At 38.4% G+C, this 17,799-nt stretch overlaps 2 protein-coding genes across 2 annotated transcripts in view; one reads left to right on the top strand and one right to left on the bottom strand.

Moving 5' to 3' along the window:
* Positions 1-17,799, bottom strand: part of rhobtb3 (Rho related BTB domain containing 3) — a 110,862-nt gene that overhangs the window by 22,609 nt on the left and 70,454 nt on the right. Inside the window, exons 6-8 of the mRNA XM_028804772.2 lie at positions 12,367-12,747; positions 4,791-4,900; positions 2,453-2,561 (exon numbers count right to left, since the gene is read on the bottom strand). Of these exons, the coding sequence (XP_028660605.1) occupies positions 2,453-2,561; positions 4,791-4,900; positions 12,367-12,747 (600 nt within the window). The remainder of the gene's footprint in view (positions 1-2,452; positions 2,562-4,790; positions 4,901-12,366; positions 12,748-17,799) is intronic.
* Positions 16,008-17,799, top strand: part of LOC114654090 (SCAN domain-containing protein 3-like) — a 412,012-nt gene continuing 410,220 nt past the window's right edge. The window contains exon 1 of the mRNA XM_028804509.2: positions 16,008-16,359. The gene's annotated coding sequence lies outside the window, so the exon portion shown is untranslated. The remainder of the gene's footprint in view (positions 16,360-17,799) is intronic.

A 17,799-nucleotide genomic window follows, 5' to 3' on the forward strand; every position in this document is an offset into this window, starting at 1 on the left:
TTGTAATAATAATAATAATACATTTTATTTATATAGCACCTTTCCCATGCTCAAGGCACTTACAGAACATAAGAAAGAAGTATATAGTATTGTATATTGTATATATTTATTGTATAATATATATATTGTAGTAGTAGTAGTAAGCTACATTTGTGATTTGCAGAATCTAGAATTTATCTGAATGTACAGATCTCTTACTAATAAAACAATGCTTGTTTGGGTTACAGATAGATAGATAGATAGATAGATAGATAGATAGATAGATAGATAGATAGATAGATAGATAGATAGATAGATAGATAGATAGATAGATAGATAGATAGATAGATAGATAGATAGATAGATAGATAGATAGATAGATAGATAGATAGATAGATAGATAGATAGATAGATAGGACTGTTTATCCAGTATCTATGTTAGACATCTCATAAACAGTAAACCTGCAGATGGGTATTGGAACTCTTCCTGATGAGTTTTTTCATTAAAAACATTTTTCTGAAGCTTCTGAACTTCCTCGGCTTTCTCCAGTTATGACTAATTGTATTGTCCGCCTCTGTGTATTAATTACTTCAGGTAACTAAACAGTGTTACACTACTTGAACACTAGTTGTTGAAATACTTTAATCCTGGTTTCTTGTGCACATTCCTAATAAAAAAGGGCAATGACATTTAGTGATTAAATATAATGTCTACTTTAAATTCAAGTTTTCACATGCTTGCTCCATGTTTCAAAACTAGAAGCAATGCAACTCCACTAGTTTGAGGTTGTAATTACTTTGAAGCAATAAGAGGGAGGGATACCCAGTGAAGTTGTGAGTGCATTGAAGCAATATGGGACGAATCCCCACATCACTCTTCACAGTTGCCTCCCCATGCCACACTATGGACGGTTCTAAAACTTGTAATTGAACCGATAATTGAACCCTGTGAAGTCACAATCACTTTGAAGCAATAAAGGGGAGGGGTCCCCCATGAAGTCCAGAGCGTGTAGAAGCAATAAGGGGTCAGAGGAGGAGCGCATGAACCTCCTGATCATGATGTAGTTTGCACCACCTCATCACTCTTCATAGCTGAATCCCAGGTGCACCGGCACTAAGCACCATATCAAAGCAATAAGGGGAGCTTAAAGTCCCAAGCATGTCAACGCAATAAGGGGCGAGTGTTACATGTCAAAGAAAACACCTGATGTTTACTTCTGGTAATAAAAAAAACAAAATGGTGGTATTGTTTTTAATTTGGGGTTTTCTGTACCTTTCTAGTACTACATTACTTTGTTAACATTTCACTTACTTTTTCATTTAATATTTCTGCTTAATTTATTATTAAACTTGTACTGATTTATATGATGGGGCTTGTTCACTATTGAATTATCCTTTTTCATTTAATGTAATGAATGCCCTTATCCTTACTTATCTCTATAAAGTCTGTTTACCTTCAATAAAAGTAAGTTACTATATTATTTGTGAATCAAATTACGAGTGTCCTATATTCATAAGTTGGAGTGCAACAGTGCTTAACCATGCCTCCTTAGTTCACATTTTATATTAGAAGTGCCATCGTTCCTAGAGCTATTATCTGTCCTATCCTGATCGGTCCTGTCCTGTTCCTGTAATACATTTTTTCCTTTCTTCAGTTGTCCTTTTTATGGGATCAAACGCTATAGGCTGTATAGTATAAATTGCAGAGATCCTTCAAATGTTGTGGATGACAATGACTGGCAATAACGAACCTATGATACAATACTATTAGACATATACAAACGAAAGACCTGTGTGTGTGTGTGTGTGCATGTATGGAGCAGACTGCACTGCTAATGCCCCATTGGAGTTGGTGTAAATTCTACGGAAGATGCAGAAGCTGGCTGCCCTGCTCAATTTGTGCCACAGCTGCACTCGACTGCACGTCTGTCTCATACAAAATAGACCTGTCCTGGCCCACTTGGCTGATGTCTCTGTAAGTTTAACAATATAGTAAAACTTATTGGGAATCGTCAGGTTGCTTTTTGTCCCAAAGACCACACACAGCTAGTAATTTAAAAATTATGTTTTAATTCACCCATGATCATATAAGTTAAAGAAAAATTTTAGAATAAACAAAAACCATAAATTAAAAAAATAGATGAGTAGCAATCTATTATTGTTGTATAGTTTATCAAATATAAATGTAATTCTTGAATTTGCAAGGTTACCTAGTTACTTGGTGATCATTCAACAGCAAAATTATAGTTTTTAAGTGAGATCACACCGAGAACCAAAAACACAAAAATAAAAGGCAATAAGGACCCTCTTGTAGCTAGAAGTTTACAAGAACTTGATGTTCTTGAACAAACACATGTTTAACACTATATAATCATCAATTTTAACCATCGATTCTACAAAAATAATAAATAGCCTCTCTAGTCAAAATATTCAAAAATCTGGTATGCAGTAGGTATTGCATTATTGCATTTACCTTGGACCTTAAAAACAACGTCATGGAACACAGGGGAATTGAAGAAGTATCCCAGCCAGGAAGTGGAATTAGTTGCTCTCATTATTGCTGTTTGTTCAGTTTTTTGTTGCTAGAATTAAAAAAAAAAAAAAAAAAAAAGATTATACATAGCCTTTGCTCTAAATGCCAATGCAATTTTAAGTAAATTATATTAATGTTATATTAGGTGTACTTAATTACTTTACATGAGTATCAACAAATAAGGTTTGTGTGTGTAGTCCATCCATCTTTATGTCCACTTTATGCAGATAATGACAGAACGGTACCTGAACCGATTCTGGGAGCATCATTATTTATATTTTTATTAGCAGGTTTTCTTTCAAAAAAAAAAAAAAAAAAAGTTCTTTCCATACAGTGTTGATGAATGCATTTTAACTATTTCAATTACCGAAGTCTAGGTGATGTTTCCAGAAAATAACCACATCAACCTCATTGTCTGCATTGCTTTAGCTGATGGTCTATCGACAACACAAAGGTCCTGAGACACCACCATTTCTTGTAATCCCTTAGTGCTCTTCTATAATATTGGTTTGACAGCAAGCCTATTAGTGACCACAGATCCACCATGGCAGAATCCTGGTCAACTGTAGCCCTGAATGCCTGCTAGTGCAATGCTTGGTTTTCAACAAACATTCACGGATAAATATTGATAACTTCAACTAATTTTAGACTAATTATTTGTTTTGACGATTAAAGAAAAGTAAAGGTGCAATACCAAAACCACACTATGCCAAGAGGGAGGTTGGCAGCATGTGTACCAATCACACAACGAACCACCTGGATTGGGACCTGAATGCAGCGTGTGACACCTCAGCAACACACTGGAACAGTGTGAGGTTTTTTATTTTTCTTTTTAATGTGGCCGGCGTGCCAATCCTGCCACCAACCCCCAAGTTTACCCTGTAAGTTGGAAGACTTGCCCAGGTCAAAGCAATTGCAGGTTAATGGCCTTGCTTAAGGGCCCAAAGGAGTAGAGTCACTTCTGGCATTTACGGGATTCGAACTGGCAACCATCCAATTGCCGGCGCACATACCTAGCCTCAGAGCCACCACTCAAATATTATAAAATTTATAATACTGGTCACTGTACACTGAAATACTTACTCTTGCTCTTATTACTTTTTGATTAACCAAAATTTTAATGGTCATCCTTTGCAGATTTCTTGATTCAAGCAAAAAGCAGTGACCACATTATCAATTTAATTTGCTTTATAATAGACTGTTCAGCACAAACCTCCAAGGTTCCCTGTTGTCTAGGACTGGCTCGTTTTTTCTGTGCTTCTTTTGTATTATTGAGTTGCTCATTTAATGGCGTATTGTTATCTTGTGGAGGTGCATGCTATTAATGGTGCTCTATAAAATACGGATCGATTGTTTAATTGTTACAAATCTACGCTAATCAGTTTTTAAGTATACCAAGACAAGACATCCCTCTGTCCCTGGGTAGTAAAATTCAGACCGATTATCCATCCATCCATTATCCAATCCGCTATATCCTAACTACAGGGTCACGGGGGTCTGCTGGAGCCAACCCCAGCCAACACAGGGCGCAAGGCAGGAAACAAACCCCGGGCAGGGCGCCAGCCCACCGCAGGGCACACACACACACCAAGCATACACTAGGGACAATTTAGAATCGCCAATGCACCTAACCTACATGTCTTTGGACTGTGGGGAGGAAACCGGAGTACCCGGAGAAAACCCACACGGACATGGGGAGAACATGCAAACTCCATGCAGAGAGGACCTGGAAAGCGAACGCACTTCTCTTTACTGCGAGGCAGCAGCGCTACCCACTACGCCACCGTGCAGCCCCAGACCGATTATTAATTGTTAAATTTCTTCATGGCAAACACAAATTGCAAAGTCGGAACTGTTGCAGCTAAACACAAAAGACCCGATTGCCTACTCAGACTTACTGCTTTCTTAATCTGTTAGTCATTTCATTCTTTTTAAAAGATGTCCTTTTACTCTTCTCTTTTATTTTGTTTAAATGCTTATCTTAATTGATTTTATTGTGCAACAATATTGGTTGTCTTTTAAATGTGCTATATAAATAAATATGACTTGACTTCATATGATTTTTGTTTTCATACCCATAATATGTGATAGTTCAGTCTTTTAAAGGACATTTATTTGCAGCAAGTAGTATGATAAATGCTTTAATATTAAATTGCCATTCCAGCAAAATAGTATAATATACTGTATGTTTTAATATTAAAATGAAGTTCCAGCAAAATATTATAATAAATGCTTTAATATTAAAATACAACTCATTTTGGCAAACCAAATACTGTACCTGCTCAATGCCAAGGAGAAGGCAAACTTTCTCCAAAAGGTCTTTCACATCTTTTGCGTCTACTAGTTTTTCCCTGACAGCATTCTGAAACATGTGCCACTTGGTGTTACCTGTCACACAATACAACAGACATTATTACCGTACATGGAAGCAAAACAAACAAGCCCCAGCTACCACACTTTCATCAAAAGAATACTCTCTGAAGGAGATAGGGCTGAAATTAATATAAAAAATAGATGTCAATGCAACACAGTCTTTCAGCGTCTATAAATAACCTGACCTAACAGTGTCTATGCTATTCCACAACAACAACTATTTTCCACAAATGTGAGAATTACTACTGTTAGTATTGTTTGTCTGAATTGGTGTCATTATATCATTTGGGTTTATAATACATTCAGATGCATTGGTGCCATGGTAATACACACTGTTAACAATTAGTTAATGAGCAAAATAAGTATTATTTTTACATTCCTGCATCACTTACCCAAACCTAAATAATGTAATTATTGGGTCATGGTGGGCCACCACTTTTCCCAGCAGCATCAGACATAAAGCAGGTACCATCTCTGGACAGGACACTGGCCTATCACTAGGAGCACTCGTGCACACATCTGCACACATCCACAATTTATAGTTATCATCTAACTGAACATGATGATGGAGTGATTGTTGAGGCTGCCTCATTGATCCAGAAGGCTGTGTTTAAGTCTTGACCTGGTCATTGTCGCTGTGTAGTTTTTTTCCTGTGAATTAAATATCCATCCATCCATTTTCCAACCCGCTGAATCTGAACACAGGGTCACGGGGGTCTGCTGGAGCCAATCCCAGCCAACACAGGGCACAAGGCAGGAACCAATCCTGGGCAGTGTGCCAACCCACCGCAGGACACACACAAACACACCCATACACCAAGCAAACACTAGGCCAATTTAGAATCACCAATCCACCTAACCTGCATGTCTTTGGACTGTGGGAGGAAACCCACGCAGACACGGGGAGAATTAAATATTTACGTTCATATTTATATACAGTATTGTACAGTACATGTACAATGGAATTCTTACTTGCATGTCTCCCACAGAAAGACAATAATATAATACAAACAACCGTGAAAAGAAACACTGACAGTAAAGACAACATACACAGCAAAGATGCATGCAGTAGTCAGTTATGACTGGTTGCTATGTAGGGCAATGTCTTGTGGATAAGAACGCTCCCTGAATCTAACAATTTAATGGTAATGGCTGTTTATAGCTTTCTAGAATAAAGGAAAAAGAAAAGTAGCTGTGCAGGATCACAGAGTTCTTTGGTAATATTGTTAGCCTTTCTATTGAAAAAGGTGTTATTTATGTTTTAAACAGATGGCAGCTGTGTGTCAGTTACAGTATATTTAGATTGAACTCACAACCTTCTGTAGGTTTGGCAGTCTTGAGGTGATCAGACCCCATGCCAGGATGTTATGAAAATAGTGAGGATAAATTTGACTGTAGAATTTGGTGAACACAGCTGGAGACATTGATGATTTTGCTCATATGGCCGAGGCAGCTGCACATTAATCTTGTATTGTGCCCTCTCTCTTAAAAATTGAAAACTACTGAATTGAATTGTGCAGTTTCTTTCTTTTTCTTTTATTTTACTGAGCACATTTGGTAAATTTTCCGTTGCAAGGTCAAGAATTGGTACTTACTAGAAATGAAGAACTGATGCTCAGAAAAAAAATGATTACTGTAACCCTTCTGTGTTTACAGCTTACAAAGCTGAAGCTGGCAATATCTCTCTATTATATAAAAAAAAATATTGGGACGAGACGAGACTTTTTAGCCTGGGACGAGATGTGACTTTCTCAGAGGGACACTTTCACGTCCGGCGATATGAGACTATGTGCCAAGAGATTTAACCACGCCCGGGGCCAAAAAAATAAATGACCAAGAGTAGATGACAAAGTAGAATGTCGTAAAGAAGTTCAAAAATGTTGGCACGATACACAAGCTGAAAGTACTAAAATTCAAAAGTCTCAAAAAAGTGATAGTAAAGATCACATTAGCGCAAACAAACGGAAATTATTACTCTGTGAAATATTACTCGCTCAGAGACTTATAGATCGTCTAATTTGTGTTGCCATCAGGAAAAAGTAGTGTTTCTTCCCAATGAAGAGGCATATCCGCGAGAATTAAAAGATTTGTTGTTTGGTGAAAGTGAAATCCACATACAGGACGTGAGCGGCAGAAACGCAAAGTGACTGGCACATAACGCAGGATGGGGGATTGGTGAGCGAAGCGAGCAGGGGGCAAAGCCCCCTGGTGAATTTAAATACATTTAAAATATTCTCTGCAAAACTGAAAAATGGAATTAGACAAATAGGGATGCATTTTGATTGCCTTGAATTAAGAAAGTACTGGACAGGAAACTGAAGATCAAGCTAGGCTCTCACTTAAGCATTGACTAAACATTTGATCCAGCTTGTTTCCTTGATCGATTTTGTGCCCTATCCCATTATCAATATCATCTGTCCATTCTGAAACCTACTTAATCCAGTAGAACATAGTTTCTTAAATTTTGGCTAACAGGCTGCTGGCTTTTGGGTCACACAAGGCCATGACTCACTGTTGTATTTAGTGGTAAAGAGTCATGTTCCTTTTCCCATGGATCCCCATAGGCAGTTTAAGTAGTCAACATTGCTCTGCTATGACTGGCAAGCTTTAACTCTCAGCAGCAGTTCTCCAAGTGGGGACCAAGATCTGATGGTTGTCATGGACGGAGTCTTGGAGGTGATATGAAGAGCACGATTAGGTCGTGAGAAATAAAAAGTTGAAGGAATGCTGCAATAAAGGCACAAAGGGTGGAAATGACCCCAGTCACAAGCAAGGTGCCAATTCCTGGCAGAGAAACCTCACATACATCCACAGTCACTCATATGTGGCCAATTTAAAGCTGCCAGGTAAGTACATTCTTTGTATGTGGGAGGAACACGGGGCTGCCTAGAGGGTGGTACTTGAACCCAGTGCTCTGGCGTATGAAGCGACAGCAACCAAAAAATTATCTTAACACCCCATTCAATAATGGAGACTGTATTTCAGATTATATTCTCTGGGTGACTATTGCTTGCTGATTGCCTCATATACACTCTTAAAAGTAGTGATAATCGCTGGTAGAGCACAAAATTCATGGCCCTTCTCTACAAAAGCAGATTATGGTCTCATAGCCTGAAAAAAGCATTTGCAAAACTTAATGTTATCATACTTAGTGTTTTTAGTGTTGCATTTAAAGTTTTTGTTGATGAAAAAGTTATTGTCTGAACAACTGTATTGTAGCTAAAAGTGGCTCTATTCGGACTTTTGACTGCTTAGCAAGTGATCCAAATCTGATATGAGTGTGTACAGATACTTTATATATCTTGAATGTTGCCTGCATGAGTAAAATAAATAAAGAAAATTTTGCCAGATAGATGTGATCTAACAAATGCTTGTTGCTGCACTACTTCACATCATTTCACTGCCAGATGTCTGAGAATTCATCAGCTCAGGATAACAAGGAAGAGAAACAGTAAACAGAACATTACAAACACTTTTTTGAGTGCAGTTATCACTGCTGCCAGATCTGTGTTTTGAAATGCATGGATAGATCGGAAGACAGGACTCATGAGAACACAATGTGGTGGGTTTGGATGCAAAACAGTTGTTGAAGAAGTAGTGTAAATCTTTTCTGAAAAGATTCCATGTCATTTTTTTGCTAACCATACTTCTATAAAAATATCAGATCTGCATTACATAATAGTGAAAAAATAAGAATTGAGCTGTAGTGCAAACATTGCCTTATTTTGTTTACAGAAATCAAACTGTAATCAAGCTTCAGGCTTCAGTGGTTTAATGACAGCACAGTTACTACCAAAAAAAACTGTGTAATTCTTGAAAAGAAATAGCATTTAGAAACAACAAAAAGGATAATAATCTACTATATAATAAAACACTCATTGACCAGATAATATTTACTCTTGAGTCCTTAAGAAGGTTAGCGAGTACATACGTATGTAAACCCTTGACACATATTTTTTAAGAAGTCACTACACACTGGAGAAATTCTGAAGGACTGGAAAAATGGCAAATATTATCCTGTTATATAAAAGGAATGACAGGGCAGATCCAAGGAACTATAGACCAGTAAGCTTAACTTGCATCACAGGAAAATTAATGGAAGGAATTATTAAGGGTAATATTGAGCAACACATGGTAAGAACAGGCAATTTATAAAATTGTCAGTATGGGTTCAGAAGAGGGAGGTTGTGTTTTACTAACATGGAAAGCATTTAATAAGGCGCCACATGAGAGGCTGGGCATCAAACTAAAAGAAGTGGGAGTTCAGGGTGATGTTTGCAGATAACATTAAATCCTGTCTGCTTTTCTGATAAAGTCTGAAACTATTCAACTAAACTGATTTTTAGAAACCAAGTTAAGTTAAACCTGTGCTATGCATGGCTAGTTTGTTGCAATAAGTTGAGAGATTGCAGTGGCTTTAATGTAATAATTAAACACTGAGATGCATTAATTTATGTATTTCTGTTTAAATACTTTATACAGTGGATATAAAAAGTCTACACACTCCAGTTAATATGGCATGTTTTTGTGATTTAAAAAACTAGGGGGCTTTGCTTGCTGTTCGCTTCGCATTTGTTTGCGCTAATGTGATCTTTACTATCATTTTTTGAGACTTTCGAATTTTCCTACTTCCATTATCTCTAACGTGCTCTGCATGTGTATCGCGCCAACGTTTTTGAATTCTTTACGACTTTCTACTTTGTCATCTACTCTTTGTCTTTTTCTGGCCTCGGGCGTGATTAAATCTCTTGGCACAAAGTCTAATCTCACGCGACATTAAAGTGTCTTTCTGAGAATGTCACGTCACGTCACGTCTCGTCTCGTCTCTCTGAACAGGCCTCGTCTCGTCCCAAGTTTTTTTTTATATAATAGAGAGAAATGAAACCAAGATAATTCATGTCAGACCTTTTCCCAACTTTATTGTGAAAGTGCAACGTATACAGAGGTGAAAATAAATCAAAAGTTATTTAGGGGAAGCAATGAAACATAAAAACTTACAAAAATCTAGTTGCACAAGTATGCACACCCTATTACCTAATTAAGGATGTGACTGTGTTCAGAATCAACCAACCAAATTCATTCTTAAGTCAAATAGTAGTTAGTATTCAAACTGTCATCAATTAAAGTGACTCTGATTGCCTCCAAATCAGCTGTTTCTGTAGATTATCCTGACATCATCTCAGTTGCATCCAACTGAAAAAGCCATGGTCCACAAAGAACTTTCAAAACTTGAGTGAGATCTCATAGTTGAAAGGTATCAATCAGGAAAAGGATATGAAAGAATATCCAAGGCATAAGATATATAATGGATCATAGTGAGGACAATCATCAACAAGTGGGAAAAATATGGCACAACTGTACCATTATCAAGAACAGGAGGTTCTACCAAAATTGATGAGACGATAAGGAGAAAACTGGTCATGGATGCTGCCAAGAGATCTATGACAACATTAAAGGAGCTACAGGACTTCTTGGCAAGTACATGTGAGAACCATCTCCCATATCCTTCATGTCTGGACTATGGGGTAGGATACCAAGGCAGAAATCTTTTCACATGAAGAGATGTTTTAAAAAAAATGTGTTATGGTCTAATGAGACAAAGGTTGAACTATTTGGCCGTAATTTCAAAAGGTTTGTTTGGGACAAAAACAACACAGCACATCTCCAAAAGAACACTATACCCATAGTGAAGCACCATTGTTTTGGGCTACTCTTCTTCATCCTGAACAAAGCCATTAGTCAAGGTGGATGAATCATGAAACAAACTGATTTTGACACAAAATCTTTAGGCATTTACTAGGAAGCAGAAGAAATGAAGAGGAATTTCACCTTTCAGCATAACAATGTCTGAAATCAACAAAGAAATGGCTTCACCAAAAGAAGATTAATATTCTGGAATGGCCCAGCCAGAGCCCAAACCTAAATCCCATTGAATGTCTATGGGGTTACCTGAAAAGGGTTGTGCACAGCAGATAACCTCACAATTTGCTGGATCTAGAACATTTTTGCAAGGAAAAGTGTGAAAGTATTACCAAGCAGATATACTCTTACCCAAATAGACAGGTGTTTGAACGAAGTATTAGTTTAGGGGGTGAACACATTTATGCAACCAGCTTTTTTGTAAGTTTTTATTTTTTTTCACTTAATTGCTTCTGATTTGTTTTCACTTTCTCTGTATATATACGTTACGACTACACAATATACTGTAGGTGGAAAAGGTTTTATATTGGTTTCACTTTTTTCTATCAAAAAACACGCTACTATAATAAGGGTGTCTAGACTTTTTATATCCACTGTATTTTTATTTCTACTTGGAGTTGGGGCTGGGCTGGGGCTGGCAGTTCCCTTGGCACGTCTTCATTAATGGCCTAGTGGTTGTCTGCAATGGGAAGAGGTGGGCAGAGAGGACAAGGAGTAGTCTTGTCTGACAAGCTTGCAGTGCTGTTAGATTTAGCTAACGTAATCTGTTCTATTGATGACACTGGCAACATCTCACTAGCTCCCTCTTCCGCTGACGATATAAACAGAGATGTTTTCTTTAATATAGTTTAGCAATGACTTGTTGTGCCATTCACTTGTTAGTGCATTTTTGAGTAGTGTTTTAAATATGTTCTTTTTGTTAACAGGATGGAACTCTTAACTGTATACTAAACAACTTATGCAGATTTCAAGTATCATTGGACCCACATGTGGCACGTGAAAGCAAGTGACATGATACACCAGTTTTTTTACTGTTTTGTTTTGCCTAAAAATACACAAAATATCTATTTTAACTTAAATTTATATTTTTGTGGCTGGCTCTGTAGAGATATGATGAGGGTAGTCCTTTGGATCTGGAGGTCCCCCTTCTCTGTGAAGTTTGGGGTGGACTATGCCACCCCCCTATGCCAGTGATGATAATATATTTAACTGAGACCACTTATACTATACAAGTCTTGCATCAAGTACATTTGCTTTGTCTATGTGTAATAGTTTTTCTTTTTTTTTTTTTTAAATATTGCAATTTGGTATTTAGATTTATTTTCTTTCCATACTTACTCATTTAAAATTCAGTCTGCAGTGTCCTGTTTGTAAACTTTATGAATATTCAATGTATTCATTTGAATTTTCTGACTGCTTAGGTTTCCTAACAGAGCCCAAAATCTATTAAGAAATTAATTACAACTTGAAGTGTATGTATGTGAATGCAAATCTGTGTTTGCATTTATTCACCTTGTAATAGACTGAAATCCTAATTACTAAGCAGTCTTGCTTTGTGCCGGCTGCTGTCAGAGCTGACTTAAACTGTTTATGACTTCAGCATATGCAGAAAAATCAAGGGAGGCATAAACACAATGTTGCATTTGTTCACACATTTCTGAATAAAATAAACTTAAAACTCCTAAAATTAAAACATTTCAGTAAAGATGAAATTACATGTAAACAAGCTGCTCTGCTCCTGCGGAGAGTTAACAAATGTTTAAGACACATGTGATTCCTACCTGAGTAAATAAACTGCAGTGTTTCAGGCAAGCATCTGGATAAAAGAGGATCCAAGATATGAATCTGCATAGGAGGACTGTGGACATGTCTGTTTTTGATGTTGGTGGAGGTGTCAAGAGATTCTAAAGTGTTCTCCTTTACTAACAACAGTCTCTGAGCAGCCTGTAGTGAAGAGCTCTTGACATGAGGAACACCTTGTACACTGAGCAATGCATTTAAAATCCGACTGCTGGAACACAAGACTACACGATGTGCATGCACCAGCTCCACACTAGTGCCCTCTGCACAGAAAGACACATCTGCAAATTGAGGGCTTCCCAGCAGCCCAAGAAGCTCAGAAGTGTAACTGGAATTTTGTATCTTCACAACTGGCAGTTTAACTGTAACAAGAAAGAGAAAAAATAGTTATATTGTGGGTAGCAGACAACTCTTACAAGATCTAAGGCAGTGGTTCCCAAATTCGGTCCTAGGGACCCCCTATTGTTGCAGGTTTTTGTTTCAACCAGATTCATAATAAGTGATAATAATTGAAAATAACTTATCTTATTTAGCTAGCTGGTCTTTTTATCTCTTCTCATATTCTGCACTCAGAAAAGTACAGCAGTATTATTATTAAAAGACATTCAGAAACATTTCTATTTTTTGCTATACCTATAAATTTTTACCTCTTTGTTGTGTTCCTATTACTTTTCCCTGTTCTGTGAAGTCTGCTCTCTTCGTTGTGTCCTCTTATTGACAATTAAAAACAAGCAAAGCAGACACCCAGGCAAACAAAACTAAATGATGAAAGGCTGCAACTGCTTCAGCGTCAAACCCACTATTAGCCAATAATGGGAAAGCAGAATGGAAATTACGAGCAATATAAATAAAAAAAAAAAAAAAAAAAAAAAAAAAGTCCACATATAACTGCTTAATTTTCATTTAAAATGTAATAACACACCCCAAAACACAGAAACTGGGAAACAACAGCTCACTTAATTAGGCTACAAGTCCAATTAAAAACAGAAGTTGGTTCAGACAGAAAGCTGCAGCCCCAGGGACTCCCAAGGACCAAGTTTGGGAACCACTGGTCTAAGGTGTTTATCTAGTTGTGTTTACCCAAGAAAACATGAATTTTGCCTTTTCTTTTGCATTCAATAACAGACAGAAAAAACAAATGAAGACTAGACGGGGTAAAATTTGCATAGAAATTCTAAAATATTTACAGAATTGGAAACAGATTCTTTGCTAAGTACATCTAGCAGTTTCATAGTGGACGTTTTCCTAAAATAGTTTCATGACACAAAAAAAACTCTGCACTTCTGGAAATGTTTTATCATGTCCGATATCCTTATTAAAAAGACATATAGAACAGGAAAGAAAGGAATTTCTTAAGCGATTTGTGTGGGTCTTTAAAGAGACGATCCTCCCCGACTTAATGAAGTTAACTTCAGCATGTAATGGGTGTCTATTATCACTTGACATGATTTTGAGTTTTTAATGTTGTCCTCTGACCAAATCATCTATGTCAGCCCCAATAACTTTAGCTGCATGTCTGGTAATCTGCTGGAGCTTTAAGAAATTTTGGTTTGTCAGACTACTAAACCAGGCGAAAAAGATGACAGTGAAGATGGACTGAATCACACTGCGCTAAAAAGAACAGGAGGTCCACGTCCACTTCAAACAGTCTGAGTTTACAGAGAAACACGTGCTAACTGCATTTAGAGTATACATTTTTTGTATTTATATTCCAATTAGGATTGTTACATAGGAGAGTTCCTAAGTATTTGTATTCAATCGCTATTTCTACCTCCTCTCTAAGAACAATGATGAATGAACAAATATTTCTTTGGTGTTTTTGACATTCAGAGTAAGATAGTTGTTACTGTACTAATTTACTAAACCGTCCACTTGATTTAAGTAATGGCTTTTATCCTCCGCACATGTGCGTCCAGAAGGTGTCAGCATACCTGATAATGGAACAGTGGTCATTGTTGTGCCTCAGGTTACTTGAGTACAGTGTAAATAGTAAAGGCTATATCACATTAGATGAGTTTTCCAGTGATTTTCAGTCATAGCCTTCAGTGGTGTACATCCATGAAATCTTTTGTTCAATGTGACATACCCAACAACTGAGATCAACTAGTTTGTGACTGGTTAGGATAAAATCAAACCTGTTTGATTTTCTCATTAGGCGGAGAGATGGGCTATGTATGCAGGAGAGATGTCAACCAAATGAAATAATGAACGCTCATCCGAAAGTACAATGCAGTGATGAGGAATAACAAACATGCATGTTTTGAACCACATAACAGAGAAGCTTGTGTGTCTGATGCCTTGTATTTTACATACTATGAAAAAAAGAAATAAAGGGCAGAGATTGTTGATGAACTTGCTGCAGCTGTTAACCCTTCATAAAGTGCCACTCCGTCAGGCACCTCCTATTGGCTGTCAGAAAATGGGGCAAGCACAACTGCGCTGGAAGATCCACACTTGGTCACTAAATGTGATACAGGCTGCAATTTTCATTCATGTAATTTGACACAGTGAAGTGCAGTGATGACATCAGAGACTGCATTCAGGCCGATTTGACATACCATACGACAAAAACTTACATAATGTGGCATCAGTTTAAGGTAGAAAAAACACAGCCTTGTGGAGACCCTGTATTTGATAGAATGACTTTTGAAAAAATGCCATGTACTTTGATTCCCCCTGAATGATTTAAAAGAAAGTCCTGAATCCAAAATGTAATAAATGGGTAAACATTGTGGAAAGCAGCCCAGACACAGACAGGTAGACATGTTTAAATCACCACCCACACTTTATTTACACTATTTACAGAAGTGATCACGCACCCCAGTGCCGCAGCACCAATCACCCCAAAGTCCAGGCCCTTTCACAATGCCTCTTCTTCTGACCGCCTCCACTCCTCTCCTCCGAGCTCCGTCCTCTTCCACCTGACTCCAGCCATCGAATGGAGGGAGGCGGCCCCTTTTATAGTCACCCGGATGTGTTCCAGGTGCCTCCCGACAATCTTCCGCCGGCACTCCCCAGTGTGGCATAAGTGCTTCAAAGCTCTGTACTCGTGGTCCCCATAGCCACCAGGGCGGTCGCCCTCACATGGTCTGGGGGAGGCGTAAGCCCTTCTCCGGTCCTCCTGGGCGTCCCGGCCAGGTACCACCCCCAGCCACCTGTGACAACATTCATACTGCTCAGTTTCTCAACCAATATGTGATGGTGATGGTGATTGAATGTCTAACCCCAATTCCAATGAACTTGGGATGTTGTATAAAATGTAAATAAAAACAGAACAGTGATCCCTCGCTATATCGCGCTTCGACTTTCACTCCATTGCGGATTTTAAATGTAAGCATATCTAAATATATATCACAGATTTTTTGCTGATTCGCGGATTTCTGCGGAACAATGGGTCTTTTAATTTATGGTACATGCTTCCGCAGTTGGTTTGCCCAGTTGATTTCATACAAGGGACGCTATTGGCAGATGGCTGAGAAGCTACCCAACCAGAGCACGTATTACGTATTAAATAAAACTCCTCAATGATATACGATATGCTTCCCACACGGTGCTTCACATACTTGAAAGCCTGAACAGCATGTATTGATTTTTGATGTTTGCTTTTTTCTGTTTGTCTCTCTCTCTCACTCTCTCTGACATTCTCTGCTCCTGACGGAGAGGATGTGAGCAGAGGGGCTGTTCGCACACTGGCCCAGAGGATATGGACGCTCCTCTAAAAAATGCTGAAAGACTACCTTCACATTGCTCCCTTCCTTGCAGCTGCTTTGTCCGGCGGTGCTTCGCATACTTAAAAGCCTGAACAGCCCTATTGATTTTTGATTGTTTGCTTTTCACTCTCTCTCTCTGACATTCTCTGCTCCTGACGCGCACTCCTTTGAAGAGGAAGATATGTTTGCATTCTTTTAATTGTGAGACGGAACTGTCATCTCTGTCTTGTCATGGAGCACAGTTTAAACTTTTGACTAAAGGGTGTTATTTCATGTCTAGAAGGCTCTAATAATGTTAAAAAACGTATTTAGAAGGTCGTAAACAGGTTTTCTATGCTCTAACTGCGAAAATATTCGATTTATAAATAAAGAATCCTACTTCGCGGAAATTCATTTATCGAGGTAGTCTGGAACGGATTAATCGTGATAAACGAGGGTTTACTGTACAATGATTTGCAAATCCTTTTCAACCTATATTCAACAGAATACACTACAAAGACAAGATATCGAATGTTCAAACTGATATACTTTATTGTTGTTTTGCAAATCTTCACTTATTTTGAATTTGATGCCTGCAACACGTTCCAAAAAAGCTGGGACAGGGGCATGTTTACCACTGTGTTATATCACCTTTCCTTTTAACAACACTCAATAAGCGTTTGGGAACTGAGGACACTAGTTGTTGAAGCTGTGTACGTGGAATTCTTTCCCATTCTTGCTTGATGTACAAATTCAGTTGCTCAACAGTCCGGGGTCTCCGTTGTCGTATTTTGCGCTTCATAATGCGCCACACATTTTCAATGGGAGACAGGTCTGGACTGCAGGCAGGCCAGTCTAGTACCCGCACTCTTTTACTACGAAGCCACGCTGTTATAACACATGCAGAATGTGGCTTCGCATTGTCCTGCTGAAATAAGCAGGGATGTCCCTGAAAAAGACATTGCTTGGATGGCAGCGTATGTTGCTCCAAAACCTGTATGTACCTTTCAGCATTAATGGTGCCTTCACAGATGTGCAAGTTACCCATGCCATGGACACTAACTCACCCCCATACCTTCACAGATGCTGGCTTTTGAACTTTGCGCTGATAACAATATGGATGGTCCTTTTCCTCTTTGGCCCGGAGGACACAACATCCATGATTTCCAAAAACAATTTGAAATGTGGACTCGTCAGACCACAGCACACTTTTCCACTTTGCGTCAGTCCATCTCAGATGAGCTCGGGCCCACAGAAGCCGCCGGTGTTTCTGGGTGTTGTTGATATATGGCTTTCGCTTTTCATGGTATAGTTTTAACTTGCACTTGGAGATGTAGCGACGAACTGTGTTAACTGACAATGGTTTTCTGAAGTATTCCAGAGCCCACATGGTAATATCCTTTACAGAATGATGTCGGTTTTTAATGCAGTGCCGCCTGAGGGATCGAAGGTCACGGGCATCCAGTGTTGGTATTCGGCCTTGCCGCTTACGTGCAGAGATTTTTCCAGATTCTCCGAATCTTTTGATGATATTATGGACAGTAGATGATGAAATCCCTAGATTCCTTGCAATTGTACGTTGAGAAATGTTGTTCTTAAACTGCTGGACTATTTGCCCACTCAGTTGTTCACAAAGTGGTGAACCTCGCTCCATCCTTGCTTGTGAACGACTGAGCCTTTTGGGGATGCTCCTTTTATACCCAATCATGACAAACACCTGTTTCC

This window comes from Erpetoichthys calabaricus, chromosome 7 (genome assembly GCF_900747795.2).
Source record: "Erpetoichthys calabaricus chromosome 7, fErpCal1.3, whole genome shotgun sequence".
Lineage (NCBI taxonomy): Eukaryota > Metazoa > Chordata > Cladistia > Polypteriformes > Polypteridae > Erpetoichthys > Erpetoichthys calabaricus.